This window comes from Rhinolophus sinicus, chromosome 13 (assembly GCF_057876585.1).
Source record: "Rhinolophus sinicus isolate RSI-liver-muscle chromosome 13, RSI-T2T, whole genome shotgun sequence".
NCBI lineage: Eukaryota > Metazoa > Chordata > Mammalia > Chiroptera > Rhinolophidae > Rhinolophus > Rhinolophus sinicus.
Window position 1 is genome coordinate 51,518,590 of NC_142513.1, and position 21,418 is coordinate 51,540,007.

General features: G+C 39.9%; 1 protein-coding gene across 21 annotated transcripts in view; it reads right to left on the bottom strand.

The window, feature by feature from the left end:
- MEF2A (myocyte enhancer factor 2A) overlaps window positions 1–21,418 on the bottom strand; it is a 118,587-nt gene that overhangs the window by 37,643 nt on the left and 59,526 nt on the right. For 10 of the 21 annotated variants that reach the window (XM_074317937.2, XM_074317944.2, XM_074317942.2 and 7 more), the window contains 2 exons: window positions 15,866–16,069; window positions 1,387–1,518 (listed from right to left, as the gene is read on the bottom strand). In XM_074317937.2, the coding sequence (XP_074174038.1) occupies window positions 1,387–1,518; window positions 15,866–16,069 (336 nt within the window). Of the gene's footprint in view, window positions 1–1,183; window positions 1,322–1,386; window positions 1,519–15,865; window positions 16,070–21,418 lie in introns of all 21 variants that reach the window. The other 11 variants (XM_074317927.2, XM_074317941.2, XM_074317930.2 and 8 more) reach the window with 2 other exon arrangements.

The following is a 21,418-nucleotide window of genomic DNA, read 5'->3' on the forward strand; positions in this document are numbered from 1 at the left end:
ATAATTCAGTAACAGATATAAAACAATGGATATATGATAAAAAAAATTTTTCAAAGCTTAAGCAATTTTATTTGCACAATATATTTGCAGCTTAACATTAACTGCAAGTTCACCAACATCCATGTGAGGTCAGAGGCTTTTCTTTTGTTTGCTTTTGTTTCGTTTTTTAAGAACAATGATGGTATTAGCACAAAAATACCTCCTTAAATCTATTTTTCATGCACGGCTTCTTCCAGTATAGGACTACTTTGAAGAACTAACCCATGATGCATACTTCAGGACCTACTTTTAAAAGAATGAACTCTGACAATGAAATAAATACCAGCGTCAGAATCAGTCTGGTCCGTGTGGACTACCTACATACGTAGCATTGGAAAACTAGATCCAGAACAGCTGCCTGATGGGGCTCTTGCCAATGGAGCTTCCAGTGAGAACTCGGAAGAACTGTCAAAAGACCATGATCTCCAAGGAGTACTGTGTCATTACGGTCATATGTATAACATGGAAAAATGTTAAACCAAAATTTGTTTTGCACCAGCTTAACAGCACTGCTTCTTTAAATTAAAATCCACCCAACGCTCTCTTCCTCAATACATCGAGGATAAAATAAAGCATGAGTTGGGAGGCGCTGTCACCAAGTCTTTTGGGGACGTTTACTAAGAGCCACTACTACTACAGCAACTGTCCGACATAATTAAAAATAATTCTGAAAACACCACATTTTGGAACACATCCAACCATTTTATATTTTGTAGTCTCAAGATCTATTTTGAGTACACGAAATAATTTTTTAAAGTCATAGAGGGCAGAGGGACGTCATCTGCCCCTCTATTCAGAATCATGGAAGTCTGGAGCTGGACGAGGCCGTAACAATTCTGTGAGCCACTCACTGACGTTACAGCTAGGAAACGACTCTGGAATGTTCAGAGCCCCTGCCCAAAGGGACGTGGAGTAAGAAGCCTGGATTAGGGTGTTTCTCTTCATTTCTGTGTTTAAGGCACTGGCCATGTACTGTTCTAAGAGTTCATCAATTTTACTCTGGGAAGTTCTAGAAAACCAAAAACTGAAAAGCTTTTTTCCCCTTCTACTTCTTGCTGTCATCGTCCACTGTGAAAAGAAACAGGATGTGTGATCAGGCCCTCCATGCACGCGTTAAAAGCACAAACCAGACTTTCGTACTCACTGCGATTTTATGATTCCGCATCATATTATCAAATTCCTCATTAATTTTTTTATATTTTTCTTCTGTATGTGGAGTTAGCACATAGGAAGTATCGGGGTCTGGGCTGTCGCACCCTCTGTGTTCCTTCTTGTTCAGAGCCTAAATAATGAAGTTAACAAAAAGGATCAACAAATAAAAAGGAGAGGTAAAGCGAAAGTACTTACAGGGCCTCGCTTGAAAATAAAATCACTATCTTCATTTAGTTTGCTGAATCTGTCCTCCGAGAGTGGACTGTGCTCAAAGTAATCGTCAGCATCAGGGCTGTCACAACCATTAAGGCCTTTCTTTCTTAAGGTCTGAAATACAATTGGAAAATTCACACACACATGATACTCACTTGCCAGGAGGTTTTTTTTTTGTTTTTGTTTTTTTGTAAAATTCATTAAGAGAGCACAGACTGAATGGACTTATACAAGAGCCACTGAAACGGTTGGAAACCATCACAAATTTACTCTAACTCTTCAGTACGGTAAACCTTAGACAGACCAACACGCATGTTCCCGTGATACCTTAAGAGCAAAGGAATGTCAAGTTGTTTGCATTCTTCCTTTCCAAACTTCCAAACAATACTACTTCCTGCATTTGTCACGCTCTGACAGTCACAACCCAATCTCATTAAACCGGATCAACATGTCTCATCAGGCCAATGAGCGTGAGAATTGAAATAAAAATGTATCAAAACGATGGTTTGAGAAGTTTGGATAGTACCTTTGTAAAATGAACATTTCAGCAACTTCATCTGCTGACTTTCCTTTCTGCCTGAGTTTATCCTCGTCGACAGAAAGAATCAGCACAATACCCCAATAATTTCATTCTTAATTTGTTCTTAAATACGATCATTTTTCCTACATAACTTCAAAGTATAAAACCTCAAATATTTGTATATGACAATAATGATTCTTTCCTATTAGAACGAACATATTAGTGACTTCACATATTAACATTTGTAAAAACAGTTACTCAGCGTGTATCTTCCCCGCCCCCTTTATTAGCTCTTTCTAGAGAGCTCCTTCATAGATGGATTTAATTCACTGAGTTTCTGGAGAATTTTCTTGATGTCGTCCAAGTATCCCTTGGACTAAATTAAAAACATAGTGAACTGTTGGTTTTCTAATTTTTAATTTTTTAAAAATTAAAATCATCATGTAATATCCAGTATTTAAAAGAACAAATTTAAAACCAAGGGCTTGACGGTGTGTGGAATATTAATTTACTTCCAGAATGTCTAAATTTTTTAAACTCCTGATGGGTCTTATTTTAAAGAATTACTGGGTTCAACAAGTTAAATAGCTTTGAGATTTGTTGATTTTCCAGCCAACTACAGAGAAATTTTAGGAAGTTAAAATTTTCCAGGTAAGCCTACCTCACAGAGCTAATTTCACTAGGAAAATGGTTTGATTGCTAGACTAGCAATGGATAAGTTCAATAATAAACTATTTAAATTTAAATCACTAATAAACGATTATTAAATTAATGATTATTTAGATTTAGGCATATTTTAACTAATTCATTAGATCTTGGTATCCTTTAAAACATGACTTATAATCATTATGAATGTTTATTTTACTCTTTTTTCGTGAAAGAAGTAAAGAAGTAGAAAGTAAACACACAATACATTGAGATCTGAGAATTTTTTCAGCTTCTCTGAGGTTAAATTCGTTTAAAATTTCATTTTACTCCATTTGACGCTTTTCATGCTTAGAGAATCCTAAGAAATCATTATTATAGATATGTTAGCTTCTCCAATTACTCGGCACGTGCTAGGAATCCCCCAGGATGCCCGAAACCCCCACCAGCACCCCGTCACTGAGCATGGGTAGAAAGCAAACATTACACTCATTTCCCCATCGTCAGCCCCCTGGCTCTGAGTCCTGCGGATCCCAGTCTCTTGACAGGGACTTTTCTGTGGACTCAGCCCTAAAAGGCCCTGTTGCTTAGATCTGGAGGATGGAGACAGGTATTCTCCCCCATCCACGGAGCAGGTCCTGCTTTCCAAAGCTCTGCAAGTTGCTATCTGCTGTGAAGACGTTAACACTCAAATCACTGGTGCACAGTGAACTCACATAACCTACGCAGCCCTAGACACAGAACAGATATAGTACGTGCCTACACACGGATTCCATCAGAAGCTGTTCATTTTTTCAAGCCTGAAATCTCTAGATATTCCCCCTCCTATTCATATATCTTCAGACTAGGTCATTGCTAGTCTTGCTCTTCCACTAACAATAGCCTTACCACGTATGTCTCTCTTTGAACAGATTTTTAAATCACAGAAGAAAAAGAACATGGCGTTTGTTGAGTAATTACACAAAAATGTCCTCCTCCAACAGCAGGGTTAACCGTCCTTGCACTCAGGGGGAAGGATTGTGCTCTGGTCTGTCCGGCTCTGCAAGCTGTCACTTCAGATGGGTTCCTGTCACTGGGAGGGACTTCAGAGGCTGTGTCAGCTCTGGAGATAACCCGCTAATGTACCTCTGTTGGACAGCCAACTTGTGTCTTATCACTCGAACACGAAGGGTTGTTTGGAGGACCCAACTACCATAAAAAGACTTTTTCTGTCTTCTTTATCGTTACCACATGGCATAATAGTAGAAGTTTCTCCTGTGTCACTGGTATTAACAAGTGGAATGCTGTCACCTATTAACAAGGCCAGGCGAGGCATGTTAAGAAACAGACTAGCTTCAGTTGTTTTCTCGTGCTCCAAGTCAGCCACAGTAAAAACACTTGTTCAACGAAGAAAACACAGTCAGAAAAATCACCACTATGAGGAATCTGCTTTTCAGTGGGAAAAAGAATTCATCAAGAGTATTAACACAGGTCCCAAACCTGGAAGATGACTGAACATGATTGTTTGGGGCCAAAGGTGATTGATTCAAGTAATGGTATATATACAAACCACGACCTTCAAAGTCACTGTACACTCACTATGGCTATTACTGATGGTTATAATAAGACTTCAAAAGTACTTCATTCTTGTACACGTGGTGAAAGGTTTTCAGTGCAAACTTAAGGGGAAAACTCAATGGTGCCAAAATAATTTCAAATTTCAGTGGCGCATACCATTTCAGTTGATTTGCCCCAGTTGCTTTTCTTAAATAATTATAATCAGAAACATACATTATAAATTGCTAAAGGGATCTGTTGTGATGAGCAGCTAAGTTACTCATCAATTCAGCTGACTTGGTACAACTTGTTCTACGTCCTTTCTATCAGCGTGCCACATCTTTTCTCCTCCTGAGACATAAGAGACGGTGCTATGATAGAAGCTTTTTTTTAAAATTTGAGAATTATACTCTGATTACAAAAATGGTTCACTGCATGAAGACCCAGACATCCGTTATTTTTACATCAAGACCCTGAGTCATCTTCCTAAGCAGCCACGGTGGCTGACACGAGAAGCCGCGCAGACTCTGGCCTGAACTTCCTCGTGTTGGGCCTTCAGGAAGCCAGGTCTTCCTTCCCGGCTTGGGGGCCATCTGCCTGTATTCTTCCAGTACATTCCCCTTCCGCGTGAGCGCCTCTCAATGGATGTCTATTCCTTATCATCAGAACCCTTCTGAAGAAAAGTGTCCTGGGTGATGAACACACAACGGGATTTATAGATGATGTAATACAGAATTGTACACCTGAAATCTATGTAATTTTACTAACAATTGTCACCTCAATAAATTTAATTAAAAAAAAAAAAAAAAAAAGAAAAGGGTCACATCCTTTAGGACACAAGTGAATCGTCTCCTTAGCTAAGTCAGCTAAGTCCCCAAACAAGTCTCGCTGGTGCCCCCACAACCTAGAGCCCAGAAAGGGTCCCAAACCTGGAGGTAAGACGACCGAGGATTATTGACTGTTTTGGGCCAAAGGGCAATTGATCAAGTAAAGGTATATACACCATCGACGCCCTTTAAAGTCGTGTGTTCTATTGTCCGACTTATAAAGTATTAGCAACCTTAGCTTTCAAGTCAAGGAAGCAAGGAAGTCTGGGTATGTAAGACTGCTTGGCAGGCCCTACACCTTTGCCTCTCATTTTCCAGTCTATATTATTAAACCTGTTGGTGAAACTGGACATGGAAAGAATAAGGGAAGAGGACAGGGAAAGGAAATTTGAGGAGGCAAGAACCATGATGTTTACACTTCTTTATAAATATATCCAGGTTTTCTCTTACACGATACACTTAAAAAAACAAACATTTTTCAAAATGAATTGTAAATCAGACAGGGACCGTTACTTTTAAATAGACTTTTCACTTATATTCGCTCATCAGCAAAAAATATTTAAAATTTTATGCACACTTATTTGCCATTAAAGTTACATACGCACACGTGCATCTGTGCACAAATACACATAACACACACATACATATATATAATCTTTGGTGTTTGTGCACAGAGTAAGGGAATCTAGTACTCAGGATATTTTTTTTATTATAAATATGTTTATTTAGATATTAAAAAGATAGATGGAGTCTGACAGAAGAACTGATAAAAATCTTAGGGCACTGGCATTTTCTTGGACCTTGAGATATGCTACTAAGTTTTGGATTCAGGACTCTATACTGCCTGAATGTTTACCAGGGGCCATGCCTGAGAAGACTGTGTTTTTTAACTACTACCCACAAACAACTGAAATGTTCTTTAATATATGCTCCATTCTATGATGGTCATTGTCAAATTCCATTCCAAATGCATAGACTCACATGGCTTAAAAGTAAAACTATGGAATTAAAAGCATTTGCGAGGTACATATGCGGGTGGTGTTGAAATGCCCAAGGAATCGGTCGATTCGCACTATCGCCGCCCACCTTAAATCTCATTTCTGTGCAGCAGCTGAGCGGTAAATGCTCCATAAATACTGGCTGAACGGATAACGAGTCAGATCAGTACACGGTATAAATGAGTACTTGTACAATAAAGGAAAAATAAGTCTTAAGTTCCAAGGAACTTAGACTATTCAGATTTTGTTAAATGAGAAAAGGGCTCCTTTCCCCCACTTTCAGTAATTGTTTCCAATTTTGAAAGGTACTGCTTATTCTTCCTAGACTCTTTGAAAATGCATAAAAGCATTTCATTTTTGAAAATTGCGATACACAGAGTGCATCAAAAATTATATAAAATGCAGTGATTACAGAGCGAACACTTGTAATTCTAATCAGATCCAAACACAGGTCCTCTGTCTCCCTCAATCACACAACCCTCCCCTCTGCCCTCTCCAGGTAAAACCATCCTAACTCGGGGAGGACAACCTTCTGGATTTTCTTCATAGGTTTTACCGCACATATACATATCCCTGAAAATAGGCAGTCTATTATTCTGTAGTGCCTTTTTATACGCAGTGTATCACTCTGTCTTCTACATACGCATATACAATACATACTGCCCTGTCCACGTCATTGAATACTGTACTACACTGCTTGGGGAAAAAGTCATCCACTCTCCTGCAGACGGACGCTGGAGCTGCTTCCACCTCTATGTACCTTTTTGTACATGCTCTATGTACCTTTTTGCAGACAGTCTATTGCATATCTGCACATATCTCTCTAGGGTAATTCTCAGGAGTGGAATTGTTAGTTCACAAAATACGTTAATCTTCTTAATCTTCCGTTATACTAGATAATATCAAATTGTTTTTAAGTAGTTGTATCATATATATTACTACCTGCAATGAGGACTTAATTTGCATTCCTCTGATTACTAAGGAAACGAAGCACATGTCATATCTACTGGCCATTTGCATTTTCTCTTTTGTAAAGTGTCTGTCAAGTACTCTGCCAAGTTCTTTACTGAGCTGTTTTTCTTATTGCTTAGTCATTTTTTATTTGTAATCAACATAAGCTCTCTGCTAACTGTATGCGTTGTAAAAATCTTTTCCCATTCTGTGGCTTGTTTTTTTTAATACTTGTCTTTGGATGAAAATGGGTTCTTAATTTCATCACAGTCAAATTGATCAATTTTTCCTTTACAGTTATCCCTTATGGTAGTAATTTTTGTCTTGTCTAAGAAATCTTTCCCTACCTCAAAATCACAGATTTATTCTCCTATGTTACCTCCTAAAAAGTTTTATAACTTTGCTTTCACAGTTAGGTCTATAATCTTCCTGGAGGTGGAAACTGCTCAGAACACAACGTTGCCTAAGTTTTGCAGTTTGTGAGATTTTTCCAGAAGCATAGGCTGCAGCACAGACTATTTTCTTTAGAACACAGACTCACCCCCCACTTTAATCTCCCTTCCCCAGTCAATGGCGTTCCTCTTCATACAAACCTCAACATTACTAAAAACCTACCGTAAGTAAGAGATGACATAACTTAGTATTTTTAAAAGCTAGAAACTTCTCATAGAATGCTGATTATCTGCTGCTAGATTGGTATTCCTGTAACAATTATTTGACTTCCAAGACTTCTGCCCAATGCCCACAGGACAAATGTCGAATGCCACGACAGCCTGGTATCCCAGGCGCTCCGTCATCTACACCCAATCTGTGCCTGCCTTAGCTTTATTACTCCTCTATGCAAACTACTCCACAGAAATTGTGTGCATGTGGTGAAGTAAATACCAAGGGTGTTTTTTTTCTTCCCTCTATGTAGTCTAATTTTTCTAGCACCATTTATTGAAAAGACTTTCCTTTTGTCATTGATCTACCTTGGTCCTTTTGTCAAACATCAATTAACCCGACACGTGGTTCGATTTCTGAGCTCTCTATTATGTTCCATTGACCTACATGTCTGCCTATCCCTGTGCAAATACCAAACTTTCTGTATTACTGTAGCTTTATAGGTCTGACAGCTGGAACATCTGGCTGGAATAAGCTAATTGGCACCTTCCACCCTCTCTCCACCACGATTAGTGTATTGGGAGTGGGGTTTGTGGAGGCATGGCGTCTAAACCAGTATAATCAGAATTGATTTTAGGACTTTGCTGGGAATTCTGGGACACAACTGGTCTCTCATGCCTTACATCAGCGCTTACCAATATGGCAGCCACCAGCCATGTGTGGCTACTTACATGACAATCAATGAAAATGAAAATTTCAGTTCCTCAGTAGCACGAGTCACATTTCCAGTGCTCAGCAGCTATGTCTGGCTGGTGGCCACCATGTCGGGCAGCAGAGATACAAAACATTTCTATCATGGCAGGAAGTTCTACTGGAGAGAGCTGCCACAGCTGATGCTGCCTGCAGACGTGACGCCTGGAGCTGCCACCGTCCTCATGAGGAAGCCAGCATCGGGACAAAGCTGGTGCTGAGGGAAAGCAGAAACTGGAGCCTGCCCCACCGAGCTGATTGCTACCACAAGGCTGGGGTTTTCTTATGGGATGCAACAGACACCCCTATTTTAAAGGCCAGCTTCACTCAGGTCTTCTGTTGCTTGCAACCAGAAACAACCTAACTAATACGGAACAGTTTCAAAATGCGTGCATATGCATTATTTTAGTTGATCCGCAAACCCCACGCGATTTGGGACCTGAATCCTGTTCTCTCTTCCTATGAAACACTGAGTTTCGCACCTGGTACCATAAACATTCAATACATAACTGGTTAATAGCCAAGACATGCTCATTACACTAATTATAGAAATTCACTTTGAATTACTGATAAGTGAATATCAAATAACAGGATTGGAGAATTATAATAACATCTTTCACAAAATGCCTAAATACTCACCGAAACCCTTATTTTCTACTGTTACAGAACATGACTGATGGGTTTTTAACACCCCAAAGTAACAGGACAATTTTTAAAAATTTAATTCAACTATACAAATGTAGAAAATAGGAATAAAATATTTTAATTATACAATATTATGAGATACTCCTATATGAACATTGATGGCATAAAAAAGCAAGCTGAAGTTTAAAATTCCTGCATACACACTAGTTGCTATTTCTAAGTTCTTTTTGCAGAACATAAACATTTTTTAGGTTTTCAAGATAGATTCTGGAAATAATAACACAAGCCCAGAAATTGCCAAAGGGGGAAAAAAAAGTTACAGTATATGAAAAAAAAATTCCATAAAAACAAAGCATGGCAAAAAATATTCTCTGTTGAATTACAAGAGGTAAATTCCAATATAAATAAACTGTGGTTTATTCTCTAAGATTCAAGCATGTAGCTTACTTACAAAGTTATAATCACTAACATTTAAAAACAATATTAAAAGTTTACCTTCTGGGGTTTTACTGCTAAGAAACTATAAGAAATATTGAGTAAAGAAATAGAATCCTATGCCAATGTGCCTACATATATAATATTCTTCACAGAATATCCTTACGACCTGCAAGTATCGAAGCACACATGAAAAGTTGTGAATCAACTCACCAAACAAAATTACAAGGTATGTTTACTTCTCCAAATACAATGTAATATAAGAAGTCCACACTATCATTTGGAATTGTTTACAGGTACAGCACTGATTGTATAATTGTACATTAAAAAATAGAATTGCAATTAATCAATCTACGCCAAGACGACACCCCTCTTTCTTTACACTGTAGATCCCTAAATAGATTTTCTCTCAGAACTAAGCTACAAAAGTCACTTCAAAATAAGTATGAACACTATACAGCTATCATCTTAACTTTAAACTACATGTTTGAATGGCCAGGCTTCTTTAAAAAAAAAAAAGCTGCATGTCTGCATTAGCTACCTTTTTATAAGAGAACTGAAATATAGATTATCTCACCTTATAGGCATACACAGAACAATGTTTACATAGGGTAAGTCCCCTGGGTCTTTCGCTCTAAACGAGCTTCTAGCTCTAATAGTAATATTAAATAAATAAATAAAGGCTGAATGATTAATATTTGGTAGGAAACATCAAAATCTTGGAATTCTAAGTGTCTTGAATCGATATTGAAGCGTATCCAACAAAGGGACTTCTGTAGTAAGACAATAAAATAGCCAACGCATCATCTTGTTAGGAAAACAGCAGAAATATATCCAGTTACCACTATACTCTGGCACAGCGCCTCGTACAAAGCATGATAAACATCAGCGCAATCGATATAAAAGGGAGAAATAATGCATTTCATTCAACACCTTTACCCTTCCTCTTTTCTCTTCAACCCCTTTCAGAAAACTACAGTTCAATTCTAACACAATTTATAGCTCTGGAAATACAAGACAGTAAAACCTAGGCAGTTATTATATTAACTCTTTCAATAGCTACCAAAACCTTCAGGAGGGTGTCAACAACTCATGGGATCTGGTTTAGTTCTCAGCTCTCAGTTATTTCCACAATTCACGCTACACTTCAGCTACTCTCAGCTGATTTTAACTCCATAAAATAACCGTGCTGTGTCTCTTCTCTTCATTTCCACATAAGCTCCCCCCTGACCTAGAACACCTTTCTTTTACTCCTTTCCCCTCCCCAACCCTGTCCTTTACAAGACTCTGATGACTATGTCACCTCTAGAGGGAGTTTGCTTTGACCACACTCCCAATCGTCTGTACTTCCCTTACTGGTCAGAAAATTGGCCAAAGTATCAAAGCAGTTCCAGAGAAAAAAGAAACAATTTATCTGACGGTCAGTACTGAAACACTTAATTCCTGACACAGACATAAAAAGGTCAGAGGGATGTCCATCCGTCAATACTCACAAGACATGCATTACAGAAATGTGAGCTATATTAGAAAGTGACACACAGCGCTCTTTCCCCCATGCATTCCTGTTTATATAGCAACATCAACCTGTGGAGAAAATTCCGACCTCAAGAAAATAAAACTTGCACATAGAGATGCATAGTTCCTGATAAAAAGCACATGAATGAAAACCTGTAATTGTGTGATGAATAAGATTCACACACATAGCAAAATGACAACTGTAAAACTGAAATCACAGGAGCTACGGTGATTGCCGTGGGAGGTGATGGTGCAGGACACGTGGGAAGAGGGGGTGGGCCATGAGGAGTGCAGCCTCACCCAGTGAATCACCACCCTGCTCCTTCAGGCTGTTAGGAATAAACGCACAGGGCAGGGGGCCGGCCCTCAGATGTCTCATTGTTTTTTCCCTTTCCCTGCTGCTGCACTGCTGTCCTGTAAAACATTAGGCAAGCCTCGTAGCACTCCCTGTCTGTTCCATTCCTCATCCATAACATGGGGGGGCGGGAACTGACGGGCTCAAAAAGGTTCTCTGAGGACATTAGAACACTGTCAGAAAACCTTAACATAATGACACCTCCAGTTCTGTAAAGTCAGCGCTAGATGATCTCAGAAGACACAAGTTATTTGTTTTTCTTTTTTTGCTCAACTGGGGAATTGGAGTCCATGTCCCACGCATTCCCCCCAGGCCCCCGAAATACACTTATACCCGTGCAGAACTGAATGGGAGGTAACCCATTAGAAATGTGTTCCCCAGTTTGCAACACACAATATCGGCGTACTGTTTTGAATTGATTTTCGAAAAGGTCTGAAAGTTACAATTTGTGCTTGCTCACTGCTTGACATTACTTCAGAGGAGAGATGCTCTTAGGGATAAGAATATTTTAAAAGCTGGATCACCACTGCCAAGAGATTGCATGTTAACTTGAAGTCTTTCGTCTCACTGCTCTTAGGACAAGTCAGTTCAAGCTAATACAAGATTGCTTCAGCCTCACCTCAAACGTTTCTGATTCAGTAAGTCTGAGGTGGGGCCCAAAAACTTAGCTTTCCAACAAGTTCTCTGCTCACGCTGCAGGTCAGGACACCACACTTGGAGAACTACTGATTTTAAATAACACGTGCCTGGAACGGTCACTTTTACTACCAGCTGTTTTTATTTAATAACCGATAGGTGCATCTTACATCGATTCCCTATCTTCCTTTAACATATGATTTCCAAATTCCTTTGTCATTCGAAAGCAGGCAGGGATTATTAAGACTCAAAAAAAGCAGATGTTCTTTTTTAGAATCCATTTATTTATCACTGTGCCTCAATTGCCTCAACTGTAAAATGGGGATAATAGAGGGATTTAATGAGATAAATAAAAATCCTTGAAAGAATACCAAGTCGTATTAATACTTGACAAATGTTACCTATTAATCTTATTGCAATTATCCTAATTTTCTGTTCATTATTGAGAAAAACTTATTCATGTTTGTTACATGGTACACATTACTGGTACTTGTATATGTATAAAATCTTATCTATTTATGGTGCAATGTTCCAGGGCGCCAATGGCTTCCGTAAACTGCAGAGCCAAAGGAGGGGGTGATGTTAACACCCCGGTTCTAACCGCAGGGCAGCCACTAAATGGCTACAGGACTCTGCACAAGTCATTTCACCTGAGTCTCAATTTCTACTTCTGAAAACACTTCCCCAGGATCTGAAGATCAAATGCGATAATGCAAGTGAAATTTTTTTTTCAGGACTGTAGTATTCCTGTGAAGAAAACTCCTCTATTTGGACTAGTTCACAACATATTAACAAGACAGCTAAATGGCCATGGCCCCCGTTTCACATCCTAAAACGACAGTGCGATGCCCTGAATCACCACATAAGCTATTTACTGAACATTCTCCAATGCCACCAAGTCATAGCTATTTTAAAAATACCATGAGCAGAAATATTTCCTATTCTTACAAAATGAAAGGAAAAAAATGGATACAAAAGTAATCTCGGGCATTTATTGTGTAGCAGCTGCTAAAATCCTCACTTCATGCCTTAAGTATAATATTTATTTTGATGCAGAACCTTTCTGTTGGTCTGGGCTTTCATTTAGTATAAAGTCAATATATATACACACATGTGCATAAATAATTGGACTGGTGATTTTCATTTCTAGTTTCTAATACTCTAGGATAGATCTAATTCTTATTAATATAATTACACAATACAGTTCACATGTTTTTAAATCTTAATTTACTAAAAAGAAAATTGGGGTGGAGGTTATAACATTTTCTTTGTATATTTCAATTAAATTACTACTGTTTGTAGCACGAAACAAGTTTGCCACTTATTTTTGAATCAATGCTTAACCACATGAAAATATACAATGTACATCCTTGATGACATTCTTTGCAGAATGCCTCCTAATGAAATATAGGAAATAAAGTAGTAAAACTCATTTTTTGTAAACACATTCCTAAAAAGCAGGGTATAAACATCTTCAAATAAGATGTCATTTGAAACACAGCAATGATTCTCTCCATTTCAAAGACATTCAGTTAATAAGGTTCAATTTAAGGACAATCTCCTAATTTACTAATGTGTAAGCTTCTCTTCTCAGATATTAAGCTTTCTCAACATAGGCCATCCTAGGAGACACCGCAGCCCTTAATTTAAAATACTAAATGCCACTTAAATATGTAAATGCCGTTGACTAAAAAAACAGCTACATAGAAATAATTTGTATCAGCTTCAATGAAAAGGTTCAAGTTGATTAAAATTGTACGAAACTAGCTTTAAAATCGAGGTGATAAGAAACAAGGAGAGCTAACGCAGAAAACCATTCTGTGGGGGGTTTCTAATTCCCACGGTTAAAAACTGAAAGGTGAACATCACATCTCCTCTCAGTTTATCATCGCAACCTCTAATATGATTTACTCCCTGGTGCTCCCAGAAAACACACTAGATCTAACTCCACAGGCACAACACCCGTGCGTCCTTATGCTGCAGACTATGCGGGTGAACAACACGGGGCACCCCCCCTTCTCTTCACAGTGCGTCCTCAAAGGGCCTGTGTGTAGGACACCCCAGAACAGAAACGTCTACAGAAGACTCCATTTGTAGAAATCCCAGAGTAAGGGGCAATTTAGTAATATGAGGGAAAGTAAACTCCTGCTGGTCATAAAGACTAACATCTATGCAACAGGAAAGCGGTGAATCCAGGTGAGAGGCCTTAGGAAAGCTGTTCAGGAAGTTTTCAGTTAGTTTCCCTGCTGAGCATGTCGCCCGAGGAAAGAGAAACGTCGCTGACTGAGAGCTGTTGGTGCTTCCACTAAATGCTGCTGTCCTCAGCCGCGTGAGATGGCTAGAGTCCAGACACCACACCAACGTGTTAGACGTTTATAGATTTAAAATCTGCAGCTGATAAAAGCGTATCTCAATGGCTTACAAAACTATGGGTAGAAAAAAGAGTCTTGTAGCTTGAATTAGAAATCTCTAAAAAAAAAATCACTATGCAGAGTCCACGGCACATGGGAGCCCTTCAAATATTTTTGTCTAATGAACAAACGGACATCAAAAAGTTTGCTTCCAAGTACTACAACTGTTTGAAAGGAAACTACGTGAAAAAGGATACAATGGTATTCTAAACATAAGTGAGATATTTGTAAAGCACTTAAAAGGTGTCTGGCCCATAGGACTTTCTACATAAGGATTTGTCCTTACTCCTCTCTGGTAAACGTGACGTGGCTCACCACAACCTTTGTAGCTGCTTTACCGCTGCTGATAAAAAGAACTCAGACGTGTATAAACTACTTGTTAGGACTAGTTATCATCACTTTTGCATGTGGAAGAATATCTACCAAGTGTGACCACCATTGTCTGAGAAGCAAGGTTAACTCAGTAAGACCTTAACAGACAAGAAAGGCAAATTAAGCCTTGGAACCTAGCCTACCGCAACAAATTAACCCCTTAGAATCCAACGGGTCTTCTATCATTGCATCTCTGTCACTCAGAGCGTCATAAAAAACTACTGGCAGAGAAATATAAGGGAAACTTAAAACACATTCTCAGAACTATAACATAATCTGTGGAGGCAAATAAATTAGATTCCTACAAAAATAAAGGATCTTCCTCTACCTTACTTTCAATTATTCGCATAAAATCTAGATTGGAACTTCATTTCTTTTATAGTTAGTTCTGTATCATTTCATGTGGTTTCAGTACTTTCACCAAGGAAATACCTAATTTAGCGAAAGAGTTTTCTGATATTACAAAACTAAGCCAAACTACATATCTTTCAAATAGTGGGGAAAAAAATTTAGACTAAAAATGAAGCAAAATGTCTAAATATAAACAAAACAGGACGAAAGTAAATATGAGGCTAATTTAAACTGCATTAGAAATATCCACGGGAAGTTACCTTTTATAAGATTTTGCAGCAGAAAAGAATTAAAGGAGGAGCATATTAACTCTCCTTTTTGAAGGTTTTGGTTTAAAAACACCATTTCTGAATAGATAGAAATCATTCTAAAGATCCCTTTCCTTTCTTTTCACTTCATTAGGTTGGCCCAATGCGAGATATACTAAAGGGCAGCAGTGTACTTTTTAAAAAAAAAGAAACTGAGGACATCCTTCCCCCACAACTAAAGCACTACGAACAAAATAGAACTATTATTTACACCATTTTCATTTCATTGCATTAGCGTTTGGAGTTGTGGGTACTCACTGACATAATGAAATGATTCAGACATTAAAACGGAAACTTCATATTGCCCAAACTGATAGTTGCTCAGAATATTAATTTACAAACTCATGAAATGAGTAATCCTAGATGAAATGGGAGATTATATTGGGTTTATAGCGAAACAGCCTAGTTTATTTTGTCTCAGCGAATAGGCGATGTTTATAACATAAGTGGGTCATCATGCAGCAACCTTTAGATCCTTCTAAGAAACGGCTCAGAGAAAACATGTATCTGTAACTGATACTTTGGATGTAAAAAGCAATCGGACGGTTCATTATTCATCCAGTGAAAGAATGATCTGTAGGTCAGGCATTGCTAGATAGTTACCTCAACAATGTCCGAGTTGGTTCTGCTTTCGTGAGGCTCATTATATTCCGTGTACTTGAGAAGGACTTTGTCCATATCAGTGCTGGCGTACTGAAACAGCTTGTTCGAGCTGTTGAAAATGATGAGGGCTATTTCACAGTCACAGAGCACACTGAGTTCATAGGCTTTCTTCATGAGTCCAAACTTTCTCTTTGTAAAAGTGACCTAGACAAGCGAAGGAAAACAAAGTGTGTTTTATGAAGAGCAGCACGTGAACACAGGCCACCTGAGGAGGAGTCCTCTTTACACTGAGTCAGACCCGGACAGTGGAGAAGGTTCCTGGCCTCCTGCTGCACGAGCCTCTCCTCCCCTATGGACACAAGTCCTGACATATGTGCCCAGGGGCGCTGGCAAAGCTGCCTCCTCCGGGGGTCCCCCTTCACCCTTGGCTGTCACTCCACTGCAGAAGGCAAGGGACCAGAGAAGGAAACCGCTGACCAGCAGCCCCTTATCATCCAGCCTAAAATGGTTGCCATGAGGAACCCCAAGGGTCTCCTCCTCCAGTAACTCATCATTACTCACACTCTTCCCTGAACAACTAAACACACCCATTACTCTAACCCATGCTCCCCGCTGCGAGCCCTTCCATTGCACCCACTGAAATTCAGTCTCGGATCAGCAAATTCCCTTATGTCCTTTAACTGTTTCTTTCTCGAACTAATTTTCGGTTGTTTCTTTTTAAATATTACATCTCCTATGCTCAATGGCCTGGAAAATATGTCCTTTTCGCTCCCTAGTGCCTTCTCTAAATTATTTTTCCTTCCTTCCCCTTCAAAAACCCTAGATATTTTCAAGGTCATGCCATGAAATTTATATACCCATCAGTCCTCCTGTGGTGGGCACCACGTGGCCCCCAGGCCCTTTCCCTCGTGCACTGATAGGTATTACCTGACTACTTCTCCTTCTAGCCCTGCTCTTATCTCTGGTGACTTCTGCTGAAAAAAATCACTGCCAATACCTTGGTGTCTCAGTTCCTTTATGTCCCAACCTCCAAATGAGCCATCTCCACCATGTCCCACATCATACCTTTAATTCTGCCCTCACTAATAGTCACAGTACCTCCAAACTCCAGTTGCATGTGTTACACACGGACTCTCTCTCTCCAGAAACGCTTTCACCTTTATCAATCCCCCAATCATTTACTTCAGCACTGTGCTGATATCTGTTCTCATGCCCTTTCCTCCCTCTTTAGATTCCAGGACCCATTACAATTTTCACTTCCTTGCAAACACACGTAACTCCTTTACCTTTCTCTCATTAACATACTTGCCTGGACAACCCCAACCAAGGGCTGACCCCTTATACATACGCCCTGTTAGCCCTGTTTCTTTATCCAAGTAGCTCACACTCTCCTCCTGGGAACACACACGCGCGCGCGCGCGCGCGCGCGCACACCCCCCCCCCCCCCACACACACCCCTGGTGTTCTAAATTAATGATCACAAATCCCAACTAACCCTCGACATTGCCTGACAATCCTAACTTGGCCTGTCTCATTAGCTCACTCTCCAAGGCAACTATTTCCCAGCTTCTGTCCCTTGAATTCACTCTCTGATGATAACGTTGCCTCAAACCCCTGAGAAAATAGAAATGGCAGGAACTATCTCACTTGCCATCACCAAATCTATCAGTTCAGACGCTTCACCTCGTACCTTTCCACACTCTCCCTTATGGCTGTTAATGCTGACCGTTCTGTTCCTGTTGCTTCCCATATGCTTCACTCCCTTCCCCCGTCAATGGTTTCCTTCCTCTACTAGATCAAACTCGACCCTAAGCACAGAAACATGCACTAGCATCTCCTTTGATTCCACACTTCTTCTCAAATGACCACCCCTTCTCTTTGCTCTACTTCAGGGTAAAAGTGTTTGACAGAAACGTCTACAGTTGTCTCCAGTTTCCCACCACCTGTTCTCTCCTCGGCGGCTGCGTCTTCTGCTCCCCACGTCCCACTAAGACTTGTCAGTATCATGATCAATAACCTTCAGTTTACGCAACTCAAGTCAGTGGTCACTTTTTCGTTCTTGTCTTACTGCGTATCTCAGCTGCTTTTGACAAAGGTTACCATGTTCTCCTTCTCCCCTTTCTCTCCCCGGCACGTACGACACCACCCGGCCCTGGTTTTCCTCCTACTTCAGGGGCCGCTGCTTCTCAGCCTTAGAGCTGTTCCCTCTGAAACCCGGACCTTCACACTTGGCTCCTCCCCCTCTTCGCCCTCACAGCCCTTGCCAAGTGCAGGCACCCGGCTGCAGGAGTTTTAAAAACAACAAATGTGCTCTTTCCACAGTCTTCTTCTTTCAGCAAATGGCACCACTATCCATTCAAACAAAACAAAATGAAGCAAAAATACCCGACAGTTACCCTTGATCCCTCTTATTCCAATAATCTACCCTGCACAATCCATTAGCAAATTGTGCCAACTCTACCCACTTCCGTCTACACCACACCACCCTATGCTAACGTATGTCATCTCTCATATGTGCTATTTACATAATCGTCTCAATGGAGTTCCTACTTCACCTACAGTAGTATTTGCCACACACCTGCCAGAGTGAGATTTTTAAAATATAAATCAAAATGTGTAAGTGGGAATTTGTCATTGCACTGAAAGTGACAGCCAAACTCATTAAGCAAACAAAAGCAATGATCTGGCCTGCATCTATCCGACCTTATTTCCCATCACTCGCCATTACCTTGATTACTAAGAATTCCTCCTATAAATGTGAATCTTTGTTTTGAAATAGGCTTATAAATTGTGGTACGTGAAACATATTACCGATTTAATTTATGTTATGAAATTTAAATAATTTTTAAAATATCAGTATTAATAAAGCTATTTCAGTATTAGGAAAAATAAATACAAATGTTATTTTTAAACTAGCATTTTACTCCAGGATTATAATCTCTATAAAGAAAAAAAAAAACAGGACTAAAGGCTTAACCTACAAAACTCAGTGCCTCTACAAACTGAGATATATTTTGTTTTCATCTAACCAGTTTTTCTGATTTTGTATCAAATCTGGGCTCATCAAATATAATTCTCTGAAGTTAAAAAGTCTGGCTGCACTAGCTCTAAAAGACCTTCTATATTTCAAACCCCAAGTACTTGCAAAGGTTTGCACACTATATACATTTAGGCATGCCTTTGTTTCATCGTTGAATGTGCAAGGCCATGAGCCTCTGGTTTCTGCTCCAGCACGTAAGGAGCATGGAAGTGGCCGCTCCAACCTAACAACAAAAAAAGGCTGAATAAACTGAAAATCAACAACTCTTCTTAGATCCCTCAGAGAACTGAGTTCACAGGGCAACTTCTGCCCCCAGACTGCAGAGACAGGCAGATACCGAGAATCAGAAATTACGGGAGCCACGAGCAGAAACCAGCACCGGGGGTAGGAAAGCCTGCACTGTCATTGCTGAATTGCTGGAGGCTCAGTGTGGACAAGTCTGAAAGTTAAAAACTGCAGACGGGCCCAGTCTTAGAGGGACACACCTATACTTCTGTGCTTTCACCTCCCTCAGGTCCTCTATCGGGTCCTAATGGTAAAGATGAGAGAAAATCTCCCTGTGCTTCCAGCAGGGAGAAGGCAAAAGCAGCCATTCTCAGTTCTTACCAAGGTCTGCCCTCAACACCACCTACTGTACCAGAACCTAACTGACCAAGAAAGGGGAAACCCGACGGCAGTTCCCTCCAGCCCTCCTATCCCACCTGAAGCCGTGTGGGACCTACCAGTACACAGTCCACATTAGGGGTTCACCAAAGCCTGAACCCCCATACAGGCCTACGGGACGCTTCCGCTCCACCCACCCCTCACCTGACACCACGAACGGCCTAGTTACTAAACTTCCTTCCACCTAGCAAGCACATCACATCTGATTTTCAACCAAGGCATACTACAGGGCAAGAGACAGTGTGAAGAAACAGAGCAAGTAGCAGAGGCAGAGTCCGCTATGGCAGGAATGCTGGGATTATCAGACCAGCAATTCAAAATAACTATGACTAACATGCAAAAGGCTCTACTGGGTAAAGCAGACAACATGCAAGGACAGGTAAAGCAGAGAGATGGGAATTCTAAAAAAAAGAATGCTGGCAATAAAAAACACTAACGTAAATGAAGAATTGTCCTTGACGGGCTCATTAGCAGGCTGGAAACTGATGAGGAAACAATCTCTGAGCTTGAGGATATGGCAACAGAAACTGTGACTACCAGAAGAAGAAAGAGAAATAACAGAAGAAATATTTGAACCAATAACATTTGAGAATTTCCCCCAAATTAATGTCAGACACCAAACCACAGATCCAGAAAGCTCAGAGAACACAAAGCAGGATAAATTCAAACAACAAACAAGCAAACAAGAAACTCCCTGAAAACCCAAAAATAATACTGAGGCATATAACACATAAACTATAGAAAATCAAAGATAAAAAAAAAAAAAATCTTGAAAGCATCCAGAGGGAAAAAACACCTTCTCTATACAAGTGCAAATATAAGAATTACATTCAAGTTCTCCTCAGAAACCATGCAAGGAGATAGAGTGGAGTGATTTATTTCAAGTGTCGAGGGGAAGAAAAACCACCAACCTAAAATGCTGCAGCTTGAGAAATTATACTTCAAAAGAAATAAAGATTTTTCTCAGACAAATAAAAGCTGATGGAATCCGTTGCCAGTAGACTTGCTGTGAAAGAAGTTTTAAAAGAAGTTCTTCAGAGAGAAGGAAAATAATATTGATCAGAAATCCAGTTCTACATAAAGAAAGGAAGAGAGTCAGAGAAGGAAGACGTGAAGGTAAATTAGGAACAGTCTATTGTTGTTATTCTTAATTGACCTAACAGGTAACAGTTTGTTTAAAATAACAGCAACAATGTATTACATGATTACAGCTTAGGTCACAGTGGAATGAATGACAGCAAGGATACAAGGCATAGAAAGGAAGTGCTAGAAATACTTTGTTATAAGGCAGCTGTACTACCTGGGAAGCTTATATTGGATTAGCTGCAAATGTATATTGCAAAGTGTAGGGCAACCACTTAAAAAGAGTGAAAAATAAGTATAACTGATGTGCTAAGAAAGGAGAGAAAATGGAATCATATAAAATGCCCAATTAAAACCACAAAAAGCAGAAAAAAGAGTGTAGGAATAAAGAACAAGGGTAACAAACAAAACACGAATATGGTATATACTAATCCAACAACATCAATGGTCACTTTAAAAGTCAATGGCCTGGGCCAGCGCAGTGGCTCAGGCGGTTAGAGCTCCGTGCTCCTAACTCCGAAGGCTGCAGGTTCGATTCCCACATGGGCCAGTGGGCTCTCAACCACAAGGTTGCCAGTTCAATTCCTCAAGTCCCGCAAGGGATGGTGGGCTGTGCCCCATGCAACTAGAAAACGGCAACTGGACCTGGAGCTGAGCTGCGTCCTCCACAACTAAGACTGAAAGGGCTGAACGGCACCCTCCACAACTAAGATTGAAAGGACAACAACCTGACTTGGAGAAAAGGCCTGGAAGTACACACTGTTCCC